The 21,689-nt window shown below is 59.0% G+C and overlaps 1 protein-coding gene across 3 annotated transcripts in view; it reads left to right on the top strand.

Moving 5' to 3' along the window:
* Positions 1–959: 959 nt before the first annotated feature.
* The window catches only part of KIF17 (kinesin family member 17), a 41,638-nt gene continuing 20,908 nt past the window's right edge, over positions 960–21,689 (top strand). The window contains exons 1-6 of one of the 3 annotated variants that reach the window (XM_075551577.1): positions 960–1,541; positions 7,100–7,246; positions 8,341–8,442; positions 14,915–15,104; positions 17,462–17,914; positions 20,722–20,831. In XM_075551577.1, coding sequence (XP_075407692.1) covers positions 1,311–1,541; positions 7,100–7,246; positions 8,341–8,442; positions 14,915–15,104; positions 17,462–17,914; positions 20,722–20,831 — 1,233 coding nt within the window. In that variant the 5' untranslated portion in view covers positions 960–1,310. The remainder of the gene's footprint in view (positions 1,542–7,099; positions 7,247–8,340; positions 8,443–14,914; positions 15,105–17,461; positions 17,915–20,721; positions 20,832–21,689) is intronic. The other 2 variants (XM_075551569.1, XM_075551562.1) reach the window with 2 other exon arrangements.

Genomic DNA, 21,689 nt, shown 5'->3' with positions numbered 1-21,689 from the left:
ACCTTCCGTGGGCACTTCCCTAAGGAAGACTCAGCTCCTCATTTTCTGGCCTCCCTGGTTGGTTAACTCTGGCTCTGCTCTCCCCCCCCCCCCCATCCCTCCAAGCTGGGCACCGCCACCAGGACAGCTAGTCAGATGCCACCTCACCTTCTAAATCGCAAATCCATGCTCTGAAGCCATTATTTTACCCACTTCACTCGGCCGGCCCTGTTGACGCCCCTCCTAGGACATGGGGTCCCAGCAGCAGCATGGGAAGGGAGGACAGAGGAGGCCCTGCCCAAGCGCACTGGGCTGGGGAGCAGGGACTCCCAGGAATCCCCACCTGAGTGATTCGGTGAGGTTTCCTTCCTCGTCAGATGGCCCATAATTTGTAAAATTCGTAATCACTCTACTTTCTGTGGGATTTTCTTAATAATGTCAACCTCCCTACTGACTATGGTTCCAGGACAGGGTTCAGGCCGGCGCCCCCGCGCTGCTGTCACTTGCTGGCCTGTAGCTGACACTTTAAGTGCAGAAGGCGCGCTTAGAGGAGCCGTGATGACAGCGCTACCTTGCGGAGCTGCGAGGGGTTGGAGGATAAGCTTTTATTATTTTTAACCTTGAGCTTTGAGAAACCCGAAGGGAGGCTCTGGGGCAGCCTATCAGCACGTCTAAGCCCGGCGTGAGGTCGCAATTCTGGGCTGTCCCGTAGCATCTGTTGATGTCCAGCCTGGGCGCCCGAGCTGGACGGGACAACCTCGGGCTGGTTGCTTGCCCTCTCTGGGCTGGCGCTGTCAGCCAGGGACACGGCCACGGCGCAGGAAGCCGCTCCAGGCAAGCCCGGGCTGCTGGAATGTTGGACGCTCCCAGCGGCTGGCGCGGCGCGGAGAACGCAGGCTGGCCCCCGCGGCCGACGCCTGTGACGCCACGGGCGTTGCCCAGCAACCGCGGACGCCGCGGCGGCGGCGGCGTGCGGGCCGGCGGCTTCAGGGGCTCGGGTTCTGCGGCAGCGCCTGCAGCGCGGATCCCCTCGTCCACGCCCGGGCCGGGCTTCAGGGACGGGCGAGCCCGGGCGCAGGAGGAGGCGGCGGCGGCCCCGGCCCTGCGACTCCCCCACGGCCCCCGCGTCCCTCCGTCTCCTCTCGGGGCGCCCCCCGAGAAATCCTGCCGTCCCGCCGCGGCCCCGCCCCCGTTTCCAGGCCCCGCCTTCCGAGCCCGGCGCTGGCCCCTCCCTTTGGTCCGGGCCTTTCGGGGTCCCCAGGCTTGTGGGCGTGTACCCGGGCCAGGGCGCCCACTACGGGCCGCGCCCTGGGGTCCCCGGCCGCGGCGCCATGGCCTCCGAGTCGGTGAAGGTGGTGGTGCGCTGTCGCCCCATGAACCAGCGGGAGCGGGAGCTGAACTGCCAGCCGGTGGTGACAGTGGACTGTGCGCGCGGCCAGTGCTTCATCCAGAACCCGGGCGCCTCGGAGGAGCCCCCCAAGCAGTTCACCTTCGACGGCGCCTACTACATGGACCACTTCACGGAACAGATCTACAATGAGATCGCATACCCGTTGGTGGAGGTGAGAGCGCCCGGGATCGGCCCTCCTCCGTGGAGGACTGGTGAGCAGGCCGTGGGGACAGCACTGCCCCCAGTCCAGGCCTCTGGAGGGCGCAGGTGGACACCAACAGGTTAGGCAGGAGATCGCCATAGTCCATCCATAATGCCCTGGCCACCCCTCCTCGGTTGCCACTCCAAACCCTGTCCCCGCACTGCTTCCCCACGGCCACCCCCACCCTCTTCCAAAAGAACTCCAACGCCCAGGCCTTGTGTAAAATCTCCAGCGACTTTACACTTTACCTAGCCACCTCCTGCCAGCTCAGCAGCCCCAAGTCTCCTCCTCCCCTGCCCCCTCCCCAAGGCCCCTTCAGCCCTGCACTCAGAATCTTCCCCCACGATCTGATCCGACCCGGAGGTGCAGGTGCACTGATCCAATCTGGAGGTACAGGTGCAAACCTGTGTGTACCAGGTTTCTGAGAGACCTTCTTGGCTCTCTGGCGTCTGCAGAGAAGGTGACTGACCTGCCTTTGCACGAAGCAGAAGCCCTTCAGCTGGGGTTCAATGTATGTCGTCTGTCTACTTGCGGTTGGTTGAGGAAGAGGGAGAAAATAGCAGTTCGAGTTCGCCGACACTATGTAGCTCCTTTGAGTCCTTAGGAGAGGCACTCACATTTCACCGGCTGGAAAGCAGAGATCCTCTCACCTGGCCAAGCGTGCCTTCCTCCCTACCAGCAGCATCTCCGCAGTGGTTCAGTGAATTCACTGAGCTGCCTCGAGCTGGTTCACCAAGTAAAGGGACCCTAGCCCTCGTCCACCATTTGGTATCTTTTCTGTTTGGTCCTGGCAGGTGGGTGACCCCTGAGAATACCTGCTTTGGCTGCCCGTGCTCCTCTGGCAAGAGTTGGTGGAACCTGGGTAGAGACTTGATGTGTTCTGAAACACAGGGCTCACCACTGACCAGGACATGACGAGAGGATGGATGCCCAGGGGACAAGGGACAGTTCTTCCCCAGGAGGTGGTCCCAAGCTCTAGGGATAATGGGGCTGTCCTGCTGTCATTGACTCACAGAGTGGAAAATCCCTGGGGGGGAGGGGGCCATCTACAACCCATCCCCCATTGGGTCTTTGCATCACCCCTGAGTAGGAGTAGCTGCTGCTTACACATCTAGAGTAGCCCAGTCTACCTTTGCCACCTGGAACATGCTAAGTCAAACCTGCCTCCCTGCCACCTTCAGCAACCCGCCCTGACGGTGTGCTCAGGGACCCCAAAGGGACACCACTGCTTCCTCCGTCCAGGACAGCCACCTTGAAGATTTGAAGAGAGTTGTTCTTTGGCCTTCTCGCCTGCAGGGTCTTCCACCTTGCTCAGGGTGGGCTTTCGGATGTCTCTTGATTCTGGCAGAGCCTCCCTTCTGGGGAGGGGTCCCCTGGGGAGCCAAAGTCCACAGGGGGAAGCAGAGCCCCACTCTCCTCCAGCTTGCCCTTCTCTGTCACACACCTGCCTCTGAGCATCCCACGAAGCCTCAACACGGCGTTCATTCACCCATACATTCAGCTGACTGGATAACATCTCCATACCAGGCAGGGGAACACTCAGGGTGGACTCTGGCCCTCAGCAAGTTCAGCATACTCATGGGAGCAGCTGGGAGCTCTGAGTGCAACTAGCAGCTCAGACCCACTCTCAGGAAGCAGAGTACGAAGCAACCTGGGGGGCTTTGAGAAGCTGGAGAAGGCCAGCAAACCTGGACTTGGGGGGGGGCAGGGGGAACTTCTGGGAATGGTGCTTAGCTGAGACCTGAAGGATGAGGGCTCTTGGCCAGTCGAGAAGGTGGGGAGGCAAGGGGCTTCCAGGCAGAGACCAGTGTGTAGCCTTGGATCTGCACAGGAGCTGGTCAGTGTGTACACTGGAGGTCTTTATTCCAGATATGGAAACTGGGGCTTGGAGAGCCATGGAACAATCCTGGTGCCCAGTGGTGCCCAGTCTCCATGGCCTCTCCTACTGCCTCCCCTTAAATGAGGCGAGCTGCACTTCCCATGCACCAGGCCAGCTCAGGCACCAGAAGGGTTGCGTGGTGGAGCCTCTGCCCTGGGGGACCCTGACCCGGCTCCATCCCGCACCGTGCACCCGGTTCATTGTTGCAGCCATTGTGCCCATCCATTGCGTTGAGGGGCTTCCTCTTTTTCACGATCGTCTACTTTTCCAAGCACGATCTTCTTCTCCAGGGATGGGACCGTCCCGATACCCTGCCCAATGTAAGGAGACACAGTCTCCTTGTCCTCATACTGAAGAGGCTTCTAGAGGTACTTCCCCTAAGACAGGTGTGTCCCTTCTGTCGGTCCGTTGGTCTCCTTCACCAACACTCTACTCCAAACACAGCAGCTCTTCTTGGGTCTTCATTCCTTTGGCAGGCACATGCTCAGTAAAACCCGACTGCCATCAAGGCCATGCCAGCAGAGTGCAGGCAGAACTGCCCCGTGACTTTCTGAGACTGTAAGTCTTCATGTCTCCCATGGAGCGGCTGGCGGTTTCAAACTGCTGGCCTTGCAGTTATCAGATGCCGAACCCTCCGCCACCAGGGCTCAGTGACGGAACATACTTGACTTGGGTCTGGCACACCTTGGTTCTCAAAGAGGCATCTTTGCTCTGTGCACTCAAAAGTGGTCTTTGACAGCTGCTCGCTCAATAGAGTCCATCATGTGATTCTTGACTGCTCGTTCCCTGGGCCTTGATGACAGGTCAACGAATATATAAAATGAAAACCTTGACAGCTTCCTTTTCTTTTGTTTTCACGATGCTGCTTATCGGTACAGTTGTGAGGATTTGGGTGGTCAAATAAAGTGGCCATTGTGGGCAGTGGGCACATATACAGGCATGACTGCTAACTGATTGGTGGCCTGAACCCACCAGGCTCCATGAGTCACATCCAACTTGCACCCACAGCCCTGCCTCTGAGGCTCTAGCCCAGTTGTAGAAGAGCCCTCCCCTACGTGCCTTTGAAGTGGGTTTTCTGGTGGCTGCTCCGGAGGTTCCTGGGGTTGTGTGCTCGTAGCTCCCCAAGCTTTGCCTCCTAGTTGGGTGCTGTCTGTGCCACTGCCTCGCCCCACACCGCAAGAAGCACCCCTGGGTCCCCCACCCGGCTGGTGGTCTTGGTGTCCTCTGACAGTGAGGTGGGTGTCCCCTGGTGACTTCCAGTCTCTTCCCCCACAGTTTCTGGCATACTGAGCTTTGTTTTGCCTGCAGGTAGGGTCTCTGCAGGGGGCCGCAGCAGAGATGCTGGGTGGACTCTGGGGCCTGGAAGCAGTTCTGTGGGCCCTGACACACAGCTCTCCTTCAGCGCAGGGCAGGGCTGTGTCTGTCTACGTGGTTACCCTGCTCTGGTCTGGAGTGCCATGCCTGGTCCAGAGGACATGCTCAGTGACCGAGTGACTGATGGCTGTGTCTGTGTCTGTGAATGGCAAGTGTCCCCCATCTTACCTCCTGTCTTCCTAACCAGCCTTGGCTCCATGGGGTCTCAGGGTGTCTCACTTCTTCTGGGACTGGAGTGCCTGCCTTCCCGACACAGCCACCTGTCAATGTTCAAGCACCCTGTCGGTTCTGCTCTCAGTGGTCAGGGCAGCTTTGCCTCCTCTTCCCCGCACCCCATGGATACATTTCCCCTCCCCCTTTGCGCCCACTGGCCGAATGTCCCCCCTCCTTTCTCTTTTCCTCACCTGTCTCGTAGGAGAAACACCTGTGTATGTCATCGTTGGTCTGCCCCACCCTGTCCTCACCACCAATGCCATCACATTCCGGGCATGCCAGGAACGGTGCCAAGTGCTGTCTGCTCTGCCAAGGGCTCTCTCCATGTCAATGGGCGGTGATTCTCCGATGCTTAACCACAAAGGAGCAAACAGGCACAGTGAGCCTGGCAGCACCAGCCCAAAGCACAGAGCCAGTGCCCACGTGTACCTGTGACAGAAAGTCCACAAGTGGGTGGCTAGGCAGGCACAAACGTGCAGCCTCTCGCCTCCTGAGCGGAGCGGCTTCTTCTTTTGTTGTTGGGTGCTGTCGAGGCGGCTCCGACATAGCACCCCTTTGAACGACAGAAAGAAACACCGCCTGGTCCTGCACCGTCCTCTCAATGGTTCGTGGGTTTCAGTCACGGTGTCAGTGCGTCTTTTTGAGAGCCTTCCTCGTTTCACCACCCCTAGAGCTCACCAAGCAGGATGTCCTCCTGCAAGGACTGGTCTCTGCAGACAACACATTCCAAAGCGCCAGAGGCAAAGTCCTGGTCCTCTAAGCAGCATGCCCGCTGTACTGTTCCCAAGACGTGTGTGAGTGTGAGTGTGTGTGCGTGCGTGCGTGTGTGTGTGTGTGTGTGAGTGTGTGTGTGAGTGTGAGTGTGGTGTGTGTGTGTGTGAGTGTGGTGTGTGTGTGTGAGTGTGGTGTGTGTGTGTTCGCTGGGCAGTCCTGGCACTTATGGAACTCGTTGCCAGAGCCACAATTCAAGTGCCTCGATTCTTCTTCGGTCTTAAATGCCCAACTTTCACATGCACGTGAGACATGATGACCGGGGTCATCTGAGTCTGCAGAGGACGTCCTTGATTTTGAAAGAGGCTTCAGCAGCAGATTGACCCAAGGACGTGCGTCCTTTGACCTCTTGACTGCTGCCTCCATGAGCAGTGACTGGGGATCCACACGAGACGCCATGCTTGACGACTTCAATCTTTTCTCCAGCTTGATGTTACCTATGGGTCCCGTTGGGAGGATTATTTTGGTTTTCCGTCCATGGAGTTGTGAGGCGTCATGAAGGTTCCAGTGGCTCCCAGTGGTCATGCGCTGGGCTGCTAACAAGGTCAGCAGTTCAAAACCACTTCTGGAGACAGACGAGGCTTCCTATTTCCATGAAGAGTTACAGTCTTGGAAACCCACAGGGGCAGTTTTATTCTGTCCTACAAGGGCCCCGTGAGGCTGCATCGACCTGATGGCAGTGCGTTTGTGGGTCCTGGTGTTCCCCGGCCCCCCGTGTTGCCTCTCTGCCCCATCGTGCTGCTCCTCGTAACTCAGCGACTCTTGAGCAGGGCACCCCGGGTACCAACAAGCACGGAACGAGCACACTGCCCCTCTTTCCACACTGGACTCCACCGAGGGACCAGTGTCGTGTGTGTAACTGTGTGGCTCATCCAACCGTGGTGGCTTCAACCCTTTCGGTTAGCAGCCCCGTGCTTTGACCTCGGCGCCACCTGGGATCCATCCACAGGTGTGGGTTGGGGTCAGGATTACAGACACAAACCTCTCAAAGGCCAGGGAGGCGGTCCTGGTGGGATCTGGACCCAGGCTGCCTGGCTCCACAGCCCAAGCTCTGGAACTCTTAACCACTGCAGGAAGCAGCCCTCCACTCCCCAGACAGCCAGCTCCTGGCTCGGGGGTGGGGGGGGGGGCACAGCCTGGGTCTCATTCACGTCCCTGCTCTCCCTGTCCTGTGACAGCCTGGTGAGAGACCCAAGGGAGTATCTGGGGCAACACCATGGAGCAGGCCTGGCCCAGAGCCTGGCTTTCGTCAGTCGGCCCGAGCACCCAGACTTGGCTTTCTCCCACGCAGGGTGTCACTGAAGGCTACAACGGCACCATCTTTGCCTATGGCCAGACGGGCAGCGGGAAGTCCTTCACCATGCAGGGCCTGCCGGACCCTTCCTCCCAGAGGGGCATCATCCCCAGGGCCTTCGAACACATTTTTGAGAGTGTCCAGGTAGGAGCCTGGTGGAGGGAGGGGCTTGGGTGGCTGCTCCGGCAAGGCCTGTAGGCTCCCGCCAGCCCCATGGCCACCAATGGGGCCCAGAGCCCTTCTGACCTATAGCGAGGACCTGGGGCAGTAAGAGAGCCCGGGCTTCCCCGGCACAGATCGGCAGAGAAGGGCTCCAGTCTCTAAAAAGGTGGTGGGAGGAAAACCGGAAATCTGGAAAATTCTGCCAGCTCCATGCTCTCCTACCATTTCATAATGCCACGGAGATAGGATCTCTTCCCTCTTTTCCGCCTGCAGCCCCAGCCCTCTCCACTAGCCTGCGAAGTGGGTCCTAGCAAGGAGAGGTGTGCTCTCTATTGACCAAGCCTGGGGAAAATCGGCTGCCCCTTGCTCTTGTCGCTCCTACACGGACCCAGGAGGTGGCTGGGCCAGGGAAGTCAGGTGCAGAACCCTCATGGGCTGGGCAGCCAGGCTCGGCGCTTTGTGCAAGTGGGTCTGGTGACCATCCACAGCAGCTGAACACCCTGCCGCCGGGAAGGGCAGAGTGAGGCAGGGACTTGGCCAGCTAGAGCTCACCGACCTGCTCCCAGGACTCATGGTGGTAGTCCTCAGAAACTTCTAGAGACCTAGAGGGACCCCAGGGATCAGCCCAGGGCTGGTGCTGAGTCCCAGCCTTACCTGGGCCCTCATTTCTCCATCTGAACAATGTGGAGGCCCTTGTTTCCTTCCCAGGAGGCTGGCCAGAGCATAGTCAAAGCATACGTCACTGCCATCAAGGGGTTCGGACTTAGGTAACCCTACAGGACAGGGTAGAACCACCCCTGTGGGTTTCTGAGACTCACTCTTTACGAGAATAGAAAGCCCCATCTTGCGCCCACAGACGAGCACAGAGCAATGAGAAATCGAAGTTTTGAGAAATCCAGGTCCACTGAGCTGGAGAGGAGAGCTTGTATGGCAGGCAGGCAGGGGTTCCCTTGCCCACAGATCCCACTCCTTCTGTGACGTCCTGCCTTTAGAACCCCGGGTCACTGGCTGCAAAGGTCCCAAGGGCAGTCTGACAGGTGGTTCAGGTGCCCTTGCTCTCTGTCCCCTGTCTGCAGTGTGCAGAGAACACCAAGTTCTTGGTCCGCGCCTCCTACCTGGAAATCTACAACGAAGACATCCGTGACCTGTTGGGCGCTGACACCAAGCAGAAGCTGGAGGTGGGTACAGACCCAGCGTGGGCCAGTGGGCACTGGGGAGAAGGCTGGCCTCGGATAGCGAGCGAGCCTTCAGAACCGCGCAAGGTGCTGACTGGCATAGGCCAGGAAGTGAACCCAGGTCTGCATGGAAAGGGGAACAGTCCGCTACTAAACCACCAATGCTCCTGATAAAAGCCCAACCCAACCCAGCCCATCAGGTCTGTTCTGACTCACGGTGGCCCCATAGGACGGAGCGCCCCTGCTCCGGAGTATCTCAGGTGGTAACTCTTTACAAGAGCAGATGGCCTCATCTCTCTCCCTCGGAGTGGCTGGTGGGTCTGATCCACTGATCTCTGAGAAGCCTTCATGAAACCAACGTGTGTCGTGCTCTCTGAGTGATTGATACAGGGTTGGAGTTCCTGGGGCTCCCCCCACCCCCCACTCTGCAGGGGAGCTGGAGCCATGTGATCTGTTGAAGTGGGAGTCTTTGGTGTAAGATTGCCTGCTGAAACGGGCTTTTACTTCTAAAATCAAAGGCTTCTGAAAATCTCTGAGAGCTCGTCTAGCCAGAGGAAGGGAATGCCTGCCATATGAGCCCGGATGTTTCCTTTGGCGGCGCATCATCCCGCTCTGTTCTCGCAGGAACCCTGAGCGAGAGCGATCGCCCCGACTTCTGCAACGAGGGGAGGGACGCTTTTGGCGGTTGTTCGGTGCCATCGAATCGGTTCTGATTCGTAGCGACCTGATGCTGCACAGCAGAAGGAAACCCTCCCTGGTCCGCACCAACCTCGTAATTAATGGTTCCCATGGCGAGCCCATTGTTGCAGCCACTGTGTCCATCCAGCTCCTTGAGGGCTTTCCTCTTTCTTGCTGCTCCTCTGCCAAGAGGAACCCTTGTGGTATAATGGTTTTGAGTTGCGTTACAATCCATATGGTCGACAGTTCGAAACCATCAGCAGCTTCATGGAAGGAAGACTGGGCTTTCTGCTCCCAATAACAGTTAACAGTCTGGAAAACCCGAAGTTGGGTCTACTTTACGGAGCATGACGTCCTCCTCCAGGGACTGGACTCTCCTGACCGCATGTCCAGAGCAGGTGAGATGAAGTCTCCCCATCACTCTGGCCACACTGCTTCTAAAGCAGATGAGTGTATTTTAACAGCTGGTGGTACTTTGAATAGTCTTCTCCAGCACCACAATTCAAATGCGAGATTCTCCTTAGCGGCTAATTGGTTTGGGAGCTAATGACTTTGCTCAAGGTTCACACAACAATAAGGGACCAAGTGTAGGCTTGAACCCCCGTCTCTGTTTGCCTTCAAGACCCTGAGTTGCAAGCAGCCCATTGCACACTCGCTCCCTGTGAGAGGGGTCCGCCATCAGGGGGCCCCAGGACTCCTGGTGCAGCCTCAGAGGGAGGCTGCTGTGGGGATCCACCAGGGGCTGTGAGGGCAGCTCAGTGGAGGCTGACACCTGGTAAATGTTTGCTGCGCCTGAGACTGGGACAGGGGAGTGGCCAAGGGCGAGCCTGGGAGAGCGGAATCCAGGACTGAACGGTCGGGCTGGTTCCAGCAGTCACCTCAGGAGCTTCACACACCTCCTAAACTACGGGAGTCTCCTGCAGGGCTAGACTCTGTAAAAATAAAAGGTTGTCACTCCCTAGCACGGGAAGCAGGGCCGGGTATCTTGAGGACTGCGTCTAGGGATTTGCTGGGCTAGTGGTAGAATTCTCGTCTCAAAAGACCTGGGCTTGACTCCCAGCCTAAGTCCTTCATGCCCAGCCACAGCGCGCCTGCCATGTCAGAAGCTGGCACGGCGGGTCACCCTGGTGCCGAGCTGCTTTCCACAGAGCGTCCAGGCGTAGATGGACCAGGAAGAAAGGCCGGATGGCCTACTCTGGAAAACAGCCTGTGGCAAACCCCATTGGCGCATGGTACTCGGTTCGGAAGGCAGCTCACAACTTCAGGACCCACAGTGTTAGGCTGAACCTCTGCAGGGCAAGGTCAAGTGACCTGTTAGGATTGCAGAGTGAGTTGGTGGCAGGGTTGAAGCCACGTCCAAGTCCTTTGGCCTTCACCTCAGTGAGAGGCCTGGTTCTGTGTTCCATCTGAGGCACTTTAAACTTGAGCAGGCTGGGCTGGGCTGGTCCACAGAGGAGAGGCCAGTAGGGAGATGCTGACCCAGAGCTCCCTCAGCTCTGGTGCTCTGCCCACACAGCCAGCAGAGCCACCCTGCCCGGGGAAGGGACATCCACCTGGGGCTCGAGTGTGGGTGTGGTGAGTCCAGGCTGGGAGGCTGGTTTGCCTGGAGTCACTGGACCAGGAAGCCACTTCCCCTGAGCCCCAACTGCTGCCTCTCCCAAGGACACAGCCCTGGTCAGCCATGGGGCAGTGGACCAGCATCAGAGAAGTAGGCACCAGGTGATAGCTGTCAATCCACCTGTCCCTCTGGACACAGGACTCGCCTGGCTCCCACCTGGGCCACACCCACGGGGGCAGGCCTGTTCTCCTGCCTGGCTCTAGAGCTTCTGCTCAGCTCCCAGGTCCCCTTGCTTCCCCGGGGGTGAGTTGAAGGTCAGGGAGAGAGGGGCAGCCGCTCCATGGTCCAACAGAACAGACCAGGCTCCCTTCAAAAACTTGTGCGAACTGGTTCACAGCATGGTCATGTCCTTATAAATGAAGCCCAGAACCCCTATGAGAGCTTCTAGTGGACCCCTCCCTGATGCCCATGAGGACACTGGTGCCTCTGGGGGTCAGGGCGAGGGACTTGGTCAAGGTCACACAGCATAATACTAGCAACAGAGTTGCGACCAGAGTTTGTGGGCCCAGAGTGGTTCCTGGAGCCCCCTCCCCTCTCCGCGGACAGTGCCAGCCGTCTGTTTGCTGTGGTATGTGGCTTTCATGTTGCCGTGGTCCCGGAAGCTGTGCGGTATTTCAAATGCCAACAGGTGACGGGTTTCACTGGAGCCTCCAGACTGAGACAGACGAGGAAAAAAGGCCTGGCGATTTTATTCTGAAAATTAGCTGCAGGCTCACGGCAGAGGGTTGTCCGATAGATGGCTAGCTTGCCGGATGATGGCGTGACGCCCTCGGCGGCCTCACTCGGTGGAGGAGGGCTCACTCGGCCCACAGAGACTTTGTGGGAGAGCCTCGTGGGATCCAGGTGTCAGGCCCCAGGCTGCACCACATGCACAATTTGCACGCAGACCCTACTCTTGCTGGGGAAGCTCTCCCACGCCGCCTCAGACTCATCTCAAACACAGCAGCATTTTGCCTTTTCTGGGAAGGCGCCTCCGCCTCCGCCCACCTGGAATCTTTCTGCTCTTCCCAGTTCCGGAGCGGGCACAGCTGAGTCACAGCTCAGCCCCCAGATGAGGAGATAGGGAGGGGAGGAAGGGCACCAGCACCGGGAGCTGAGGTGGGTCCGGATCCACTGCCCACATGATCTGCTCGGTACCAGGGCAACAGGCAGCTCTCCTCTGGATTTTATTTGGAGGCCCCAGGCTCTGTAGGGCCAAGGGCTGGCAGCCACGGCATTGCTCTGCTGGAATCTTGGCCTCAGGCGTGGTGATCAAGCAACGCGATCAGCAGATGTGCCCTGGAGACACCATGGGCACCGTAGGCTTTGGACAAGCTACCCCCGTGCAGGGCGCACACACGCTTGGTGGGAGGAGCCTGGGGTCAGGAGCCGAACTTCTGACTGAGGCAACTCCTGCGCTCCCCACACCCTTCCAGTTTCTGAATCTTCACCCTCCCGTGAGCGGGGTGGGGGCACAGGTGCTGAGCTCCAAAGACCTTTCTGGGAGTCACATCCGATGAGTGTGGCTTGGGGACACTGGAGTGGGCTCAGTTGTGGAGTGAGGTGCCGCCTGTGTCGACAGTTCCCTTCCCACGGAGCCTCTGGGTGTGACCTTCCTCCCTGCCATTGAGGCCATGCCGAAGCACAGCGACCCTGGAGGACAGGGCAGAGCTGCCCTGTGGGTTTCCCAGACGGTAACTCTTTGCAGGAGTCAAAAGGTGCGTCTTTGTCTCACAGTGGCTGGTGGTTTCGAACGGCCCACCTTGCTGTGAGGAGCCCTGTGTGTATCTGCGACACCACCAAGGCTCATCTGCAGAGTAGGGATAAGTCCGGGGAGCGGCAGGGTAAAGATAAAGTCGATAAAGGACGCCCAACAAGGCCCGATGCTCTGTCATTAGATCAGCGGAGCCAGCAGGGGAGCCCTGGTGGAGCAGTGGTTAAAGCGCTCCACTGAGCCAGTCAGCCGTGGGAACCCGACTAGCCGCTCTGAGAAGCCTGTGGGCAGTCTGCTTCCGGCCTGGGGAACCCTGCGGGGCCCCTGTACCCTGCACAACCCCAGGGTTGCTGGAATCGGGGTTGACTTGGCAGCAGGAGGCTTGCTTGCAAGCCACCAAGATCTTTTGGGAAGCATCAGGTTAGAGTCACAGCCTCCTGTACCCGCACCCCCCCAATATTATGCAGTGAGTGCGGGTGGGAGGGAGGCAGGGGGTGCAGCGCCCCGCCGCCACCCCCTCTCCTTTTGATGACGTTTCCTGACTCCAGTCCATCCTGGATGCAGCTGGGCCCTGTCCTGGCTGCATCCCCCACTGGTTGCCATGGTGACCAGTTACTGGCTCTATGCGCATAAGCACTTCCCGAGGAGAGGAATGTGCTACACAGCTGTGGGGGCCTCACTCTTGGCGTCTTCCTGTCGCAGAGGTGGGATAGGGGTGTGAGCCGGGAGTGCAGGGCCTCACTGGGGAGTCTGCCCCAGTCACCGGGGTTCTCCCCCAGAGGGTAAGGGGTCAGGCTGCAGACAGAGCATCCTCCCCCTCCATATGACTGTCCAGCCGAACGCCCTTCGTCCTGTTTCTTATCAGTCCTGATGCTCACAGCCACCTCCTCCGAGAGACAGAGTGGAACTGCCCCCAAGGTGTTGACGATGGAATCTTTCTGGAGCTGACCGCCAGGCCTTTCTGACATGGCTGCGGCAGGGATCCCACTGCCGCCTGTGTTATCAGCCAGCAGAGCTCCTGAAAACAGCCCCACTGCACTGAAGGCTCCACTGTTCCCATCGTACAAAGGAGGAAGCCGAGAGGCAAACGGACTTCCCCAAGTTCACACAAACGAGCAAGTGGGAGACTCGGGTCTCCAGCTGGAGCTGCCTTCCTCTGACTGGGCCCTGAATGCCCGCAGGGTTCCCTGGGGTGTGGTGTGTGTTCTCTGGGCACACAGTTCATCCGGACCTTCAGCATGAGGGCTGGCACGCGGCCCCCTGCCCGGGGTGTCAGGGCTGGCTCAGGGCTACCTTGTTCACCTTCTAGCACAGCCTTTTGTCCCTGCTGCCCTCAGTTACTACAGGATTCGCCAGCCTCTCCTGACCTCACCCACTCCAAAATGCCCTGTCCCCAACCCCCTGTCCCAGCTTCTGCCCCCATCTTCCCGGGATCTCTTTGTTGCCCTGGGTAGCTCTGTGACCTTCAGCTGCTGGGCCACGGTGGCTTGCACGTGTTTCTTGAAGTCCGGTTCTGAGCTGCTGGCTGGGGTAGGCTGTCCCGGCTTCACCCATTCGTTTTCAGAAAGGGCAGGCCTGTGCATGTCCCCTGGCTGCAGCAAAGGGGGACTGGCCCTCGAGCACGCCCCCTACCCCACTCCCAAACCAAAACCTGGGAGCCTCTGTGGTTCCCCCGCGTGGGCCCATAGGCGCTTGACAAACAGACAAATCCTGACTTAATGTATTCGGCTCGCCGGAGTAGCTTTGCTTCCCTTCACACTTGACGCACTGCGTTTCGCAGCCGTGTATCAGAGCTGAACAGCTTGGCTGCCTAGAAAGTGAGCAGGGCCCGAACCCATCAATTCACGTGCTCACCGCCGTGACGCTGCGGGCGGGGGCCTGGCGGAGCTGGGTGCTAACGGGTGTTGGGGACAGCCAGAGGCCATTCACCAGGTGCTGGGGCCCAGGACCTGGGGAAGCGTCTGCTGCTGTGGAGCTGGGAGGGCCGAGGCAGCGGAGCATTGTTGGCAGGGCCAGGGTGCCCGCTGTCAGAGCCTGTGGGGCACTGATGGCAGGGTCAGCCCGGGCCCGGGAGACAGGGCGTCCAGATGGGAAATCGCCTTTGTCATGTTCACGGCCTGGGCCGCAGCCAGCACTGCTTGAGCGCGTAGATGCGCCAGGCTCTGTGGTGTGAACATAACACCGTCAAAGTCCGTGGGGGAAATCCCATGATCTTTCCATTCTGTTTTTCCACAGACTTTTTGAAGCCCCCTTCACAGGGGCTTTAATTTGCTGAGTCCTCACCGCATCCAGAGGCATTTCCTGCCCATTTTATAGCTGTGGAAACTGAGGCTCAGAAACGTGAAGTCACTGGCCTAGGGCACGGGGCTGGGCCTGGGGCAGGTACTGGGTATCGGAGGTACCAGCCTGAGCTGCGTGGGGGAGATGGAGCTCCGGCTGGGCCCTCACTTGTGATTCCCTGACCGTGCCTGCCCTCCCACCCGCAGCTGAAGGAACACCCGGAGAAGGGCGTGTACGTGAGGGGGCTGTCCATGCACACGGTGCACAGCGTGGCCCAGTGCGAGCGCATCATGGAGACGGGCTGGAAGAACCGCTCCGTCGGCTACACCCTGATGAACAAGGACTCCTCCCGCTCCCACTCCATCTTCACCATCAGCATTGAGATCTGCGCTGTGGGTAGGTGGTGCTGGGTTCTGCTGCCTCCCGGCCAGGCACTTGAGTTTGGGGAGCTTCCGGAACTCCCTCTGACACGGGGAAGAGACCCAGCTCAGGAGGGGACCACCCAGTGACAGGAGTAGCAGTGAGCCCTGGCATGCACGGGTGCCCTTCGTTCGCTTAGCAGCTCTGGGTGGGTTTCCTAAGGCTGCCGAAGCACTTGCTACAAACTTGGTGGTTTATATCCTCCTCCAGCTCGGGTGGCCGGAAGGCCAAAGTCACGGGGCTGGCAGGGCGATTCCTCTGGCCCATGCCTCCCCCTCTTGTGGCTCCGGGCAGCCCTGGTGTCCTTGGCTTGTAGCTGCACCACCCCTAACGTCTTTTTCCTCCATCTTCTATAGCCTTCTTCTCCGACTCTCTCTTTTCTCTCTCTCATAAATACACATGTCATTGGTTCGGGGCCCACCTCCAGCCTCCAGCCTCCAGCCTCGTCTCACCTGGAGAGCCTTACTTTAAAGAACATAGGAGAGGCCCTGACTCCAAATGAAGTCACATTCAGAGAGGTCCAGGTGGCCAGCTCCTTTTCCCTCGGGAGGGCACACTATACTAATGCGTCCCCACCTTACAGACGGGGACATGGAGGTCCCCCGGGGGTCTGTCCCGGGCCGTCCATCAGCCAGGCTCTTTGACTTTGCTTTCATTTCCTCCTTTTATCTCTCTCTTCCCTTTTTTTCCTGGAAGTTACTGAGTGAGAGGAGAAGAAGGATAGAAATCTACAGACCAGGCTGTGAAAACTAGTTTAGAAGATGTTGATTGTTTTCCTGATGAAACAAGATAAACTCCAGAATCAGAATTTAACCCCTCGCGTGCTCAGCCAAACGGCTTCCCTCCTGCGGGCAGCTGCGCTCATGGCGTCCATCCCAGGCTCCTCTCTGGTTTCACCCAGCAGCAAACGGAGGGGAAGCTCTCTCGGGCCTAGTACAGTCATCAGAAATGTGGCCATCTCATTCCAGGTGGCAAGTTATGAGGCGGTCAGGACCCGTGGTGGCATTGTGGGTAGGCGCTGGTCTAATTGCAAGGTCAGCTGTTTGAACCCACCAGCGGCTGTGTGGGTGAAAGACAAGGCTTTCTACTCCATGTCTCAGAAACCCACAGGGGCAGTTCTCCCCTGTCCTTCAGGGTCCCTTTGCGTCAGGATCAACTCGGTGGCAGTGCGTTTTTAAAATTTCAATTTTATGATGTGATCTGATGACAGAATTATCGAAGGTACCCAGAGCGGCGAGCTCTCCTATAAGAAGCCAGCTGCGAGCCCGTGTGCTATACATCGGTCCTCACAACAGCCCTGCAGGGTGGAGGTTGGATCCCCGTTTCACTGAGAGAAAGGCCGAGGCTCAGAGTCAGGGATGCCATCTCCCCGAGCTTCACAGCGACAGAGGTAGAAACCGCAGCAGACCTCCCGGGTCCGGTCTTCAAACCCCTGCTGCTGAGCTCTCCTGCCGCCAGACCCGGGCGGTGCTGGCCTCGGGTGCCACTGATGTGGCCACGGCGGGATCGAGGCGAGCTGCCCCATGGGGTTGTCTGGGCCATGCCCTGGATGGGAGGAGATGGCCAGGCCATTCCTGCGCAGACGCTGGGGGAGCTGGACCTATCGACCTTTCAGTTAGCAGCTGTGCTTTTAACCACTGCGCCACTAGGCCTTCTCAGACCAGAGCCACCAGAAACCAAACACTGCCATCGAGTCAGGTCTGCCTCACAGGGACCTAGAGAGGGGTTCTGAAGCTGTGGATCTGTATGGGGGCAGCTAGCCTCATCTTTCTCCCGAGGAGCCGCCGGTGAGTTTGAATTGCTGACCTTGTGGTTGCCAGTCTTGGGCTCACCCTGTGTCGAGCATGTGGAAATGAGGTGTCAGTTTACGTTACCTCTCTGGGGAATGCCAGGTGGGGGCTATAGGTAGTCACATTTCATTGATCCGTGACATGAGGATCAGAGAGGTGCGCAGCTTTGCCCAGGTCACACAGCAGGTGAGGTAGACCTGGGATGGGAACCAGGTTCCAAGCAGCAAAGCTGATTTATTTTCACCCTCATTGGAGACTGTAACTCACCGATGACGCATCAGCGAGGACTCCTGCCTGCCTTTGGAGTCAGACACACCTGGGAGCTGATCTTAGCGTCGCCTCTAAGCATCTGTGTGACGGTGGCAGAGCTGTCTGCCCTCTCTGAGTCTCAGTTTCTTGGTCTGTGGGATGGGCAGCCCCCCTCCCATGGGCTCCAGCGTGGCGGAAGTGGGCCCCTGGATGGATGGGGAACTCTCAGTACCTGTCTTCAGTACCAGGATGGTCGCCTGAAGACTATCTCCACTCTACCTGGTCTGTCTGCAGATGAGCGGGGCAAGGACCACCTCCGGGCAGGCAAGCTGAACCTGGTGGACCTGGCGGGCAGCGAGCGGCAGTCTAAGACCGGTGCCACAGGGGAGCGGCTCAAGGAGGCCACCAAGATCAACCTGTCCCTGTCCGCCCTGGGCAACGTCATCTCCGCCCTGGTGGACGGACGCAGCAGGCACATCCCCTACCGGGACTCGAAGCTGACGCGGCTCCTGCAGGACTCTCTGGGGGGCAACACCAAGACGCTGATGGTGGCCTGCCTGTCCCCGGCCGACAACAACTATGACGAGACACTCAGCACGCTGCGCTACGCCAACCGAGCCAAGAACATCAAGAACAAGCCGCGCATCAACGAGGACCCCAAGGACGCCCTGCTGCGCGAGTACCAGGAGGAGATCAAGAAGCTTAAAGCCATCCTGGCCCAGCAGATGGGCCCCAGCAACCTGTCAGGTGGGCCTGCCTGCAAGGGGGGCGGGGATGCCAGGAGGAGAAGGCTCCTTCCTTTGCCTTCCTGCCTCTGGCCGCTCCCATCTCCCATTCATGGAGCACATCTTCCAGGAAGGCCCCCCAGTTGGTGATGGCCCCAGGTGTCTGCTTCCGGATGCCCTCGGGAGAGGCCAGGCTCTGTCACCTGCTGTCCGCCTAGGGGCGGACACTGCCGCCCCACCGTGTTGCCCCAGTGCTCACTCCCAGGCCTTTGGCTCTCCTGGGGAGGCCAGAGAGCTGTACTTGCAGGTCCTTAGAACTCAGGGGCGCCTAGGTTCTCTCCGCCTGAGGGCCTCTGAGGACAGGAATGTAGAAGAAGAGCCTGTTTTTCCCTCCACTTCTCCATCCCCCTACCCACCTTCCTGTCCACCTGTTTGAGACACACGCCATCCAGCCATCCATCCACTCACTCACCCACCCACTCATCCGTCCATCCACTGTCCCTCTCCTTGCCTGTTCAGTTTGTCCATCATTTCATTTACCCATTCTGTCTACCCACCCACCCGTCCATGTAAATCTCACTGAGCACCGCCTCGGTGCCCGGGCATGAGCTGACTCAGAGCCAGGCTGTGCCCTGGGGAGTGGAGCCAGGCTTTGCCCCTGAGGCAAAGGGCACTTGGGCAGGGCAGGCAGAAGGGAGTGAGTGGCAGCTCAGTCAGGGAGGGCTGATTGGGCAGAGAGAGCCCTGGCGGCTGAGCAGTTGCTTTGAGAGTGAGGGGTGGTGCCAGGGGACACAGCCTATGGCAGACCCCCTAGACTGGCTGCTGGCCAGAAGAGAAGGCCGTGGAAGGACGTGTCCAGGCTGGAAGGGCAGGAGTGGGAGGGTCCTGAAGTCAAAGATTGGATTTCGGTAACCTGTCTTCCTCCTCCGGCCCTATGCCCCGCTCCTGACCCTACCTCTCAGATCTTAGGGAGGGTAGACAGAGATGGAAGCAGGGAGGGGGCTCTGCCAGTGGTGATCTTGGTTACCTCGTAGCCTTGACGGGCCTGTTAGGAGCATGAAGCTGGGCCAACAATGGAGCCAAGCGGAGGACCCGGCGACTAGTGGCCAGCCTCCTCCTGGCTCCTCGGAGGCTGGCCACTCCTTTTTGGCCCTCTGAACCTCGCTTCCCTCCTCTGTGAAGTAGAGAGTCCACCACCACCTGGCCTGTCCCTGCTGGAGAGTGACAGCCCACGGTGCAGTGGGGGCTCTGCCCCTGCTCCCCTCAGTGCACACCGCACACCTTTGGTCCCCTGCAGCTTTCTCTCTCCTTTTCGCAAAACTCGAGACATTTGTCCCCTCACACTGGCTCCAGTCTCCCTCCTGGACTCTCACTTGCTCCTGGCCCCACAGATGCCGCCCCTCCCCGTAGTGTTGGGAGACCTCCAGGCTGTGAACCCAGGTCAGATGCAAGTCCTGGGCCTTCAGCTTCAGTGGACTCTCTTTCCTTCCTGGAAACCCTCACTGCTGGGACCAGCTCTGCCCTGCTTCCCCTCCCCCCTCGCACCCACTTGGTTCCTGCCCCCTCTTCCCTCACAGCCCCTCCCCAGCCCTGGCCTCTGGTCTTTCCTGCTGGCCTCTCCAGCCTCACTCAGAAGGTGGATTCTTATGCACACGTAGCTTCAAACACCATTTCAAGCTCTTAAGCCTCATACATGGACCTCCATTCTGCCGCTGCCACCGCCTCCACTGCCTCTGAATCCCAAGTTTCACTCCATCTGTCTGTCCATGGGCCTTTCGCCTTAGAGTGCCCCATACTGTGCTCTGAGCTGCCCACCTCCACTGCCTGCTGGCCTCGCAGCCATCTTCACAAGGCAGGCAGATCGGGTGCATATTCTCTCTCTCTCTCTCTCTCTCTCTCTCTCTCTCTCTCTCTCTCTCTCTCTCTCTCTCTCTCTCTCTCTCTCTCTCCTCTCTGCCAGCAGGACACCCCAGGAACATCCTTACTTGTGTTTTCTCTCAATGACATCCCCACATCCAAAATCCACGTACTTGTCCCCACCGCCCCATCACTCCCACCCTTCTGCCACTCTAGCCTGAGCCGCCAGCCTCTCACCCCTGAGTGACTGCAGCCCTCTCCCAGGCCTCCCAGCGCTGCCCTTGCTGGCCCGATAGGTTCCCCAGAGCCCCAGGGAAGGCCTGATCCAATGCACATCCAACCCCTTGAGTCAGTCACCGCCTCACCCAACCCCCCCATGGCCCTTAACCCAGGAAAACCCAGGACTGAAGCCCCCTGAGCAGTCTCCAAGGCCTGCACCAAGTTAAAGCACTTACTCCTGACTGCTTGTCCCCTGCTCCCAGACACCTGCCAGGGCCTTTGCCCTCACTGCTCCCCTCTGCCAGGCAGCATTCCCCCCTTCTCCCCCCTACCCTACCCCGCAATCTCTGCCTGCCTCTCCCCCTCTCCCTTCCTCCCTTCTTCCCTGGGACCCCTGCTCTCTGAGGCCTGGTCAGAGAGGGCTTCCCTCAAGGCAGCCCCCATCTCAGCCCTTCCCTGCTCACTGGGAACATCTGGCACATGCTCCCTCCCCCCTTGCTGGTTAAGAACTGCGTATTGACTTCGTTGGCCTCTCTCCCTGATTGGAAAGCCAGTGTGGGCTTTGGTCTCTGCCCCATGCTGCCTGCCCAGTGCCGGTTGAGTGGCAGTGTGGATTAGCGCTTTCTTACACAAGGACATGGCCACCCTGGGCAGGCATTCGTGAATGGGCTGGTGGTTGCCTTTTGACTGACCTCAGGTGAGTTCTGCCAACCACATGCCTCTTGTCACAGCCCATCTCTCTCCTTCTCCCAGACCTGCTGTCCAACCACGTGGCCCTGTACACGGTCCAGTCTGAGGAGAAGCCACTGCCTGCACCTGCCACCCAGCAGGACACGGAAGCAGAGAAGCAGCTGATCCGGGAGGTGAGGCCCTGTTGGGGGAGAGGCGTGGGGCTCCGCCTTGGCTGCAGGGTGCAGCTCGAGTGTGGCTCTTTAACCTCGGCCTGGTACACCAGCTCCCTTGCTGGAGTCGAGAATTCAGAGGCTCAAAGAGGTGCCATGCCTTGCTCAAGGGCACCCAGCTCCTGAGAGTCTGCGCAGGAGCGGAGTTCGGGCTCCTGGCACTGCACAGGGCATTGCTGTCGCTGCAGGCTCAGGGAGGAGAGGGGCCATGGAGGTCCCGAGGGGACATCTAGCTCAGGCCATGTCCCGCCAGAGAAGACTGATACCAGCTCAGGTGCAGGAGGAGCCCGCTATATGTGCTGTGTGTGTACGCGCGCACCTGTTTCTGCATGTGTGCACTCTCGGTACTCGTGTGCACGGGCACACATGTGATGTTTGCTCTCAGTTCATGTGTGCTTGTGTCTGTACATGTCTGTTCTTCCTGTAGATGTGTGTGTGTGCATATGTACATGTGTACCTCCTCTCTCAGTACTGATGTGTGCGTTTGTGTGTCTGTGTGCATGTGCATGCTTTCTCCTAGGCCTGATGTGTGCACGGGTGTGTGCACGTGTGTGTGGTGCACGTGTGTGTGCTGCACCCATGTGCGCTCAGCACCGCTGTGTGCCTTTTTGCTCTTGGTACTCTTGGTGCAGGTGCACGTGTGTGTGAGTGTGCACGTGTGTGTGCCCTCTCAGGACTGTAGGAAGAAGTGCTGTGGGTCAGTGGACATGGCCGAGACAGACCCATGCGGATGGACTGCTGTGTAAAGGCCAGGCAGTCACAGCCAAGGGAGGACTGGCTTGCCTGGGCTTGAGGGCAGGACTTGGGGGGAGGGGTGTC

The sequence above is a fragment of the Tenrec ecaudatus genome, chromosome 1 (assembly GCF_050624435.1).
Source record: "Tenrec ecaudatus isolate mTenEca1 chromosome 1, mTenEca1.hap1, whole genome shotgun sequence".
Lineage (NCBI taxonomy): Eukaryota > Metazoa > Chordata > Mammalia > Afrosoricida > Tenrecidae > Tenrec > Tenrec ecaudatus.
The sequence above is the reverse complement of the archived record's forward strand: the minus strand, read 5'-3'. Positions and strand labels throughout refer to the sequence as shown.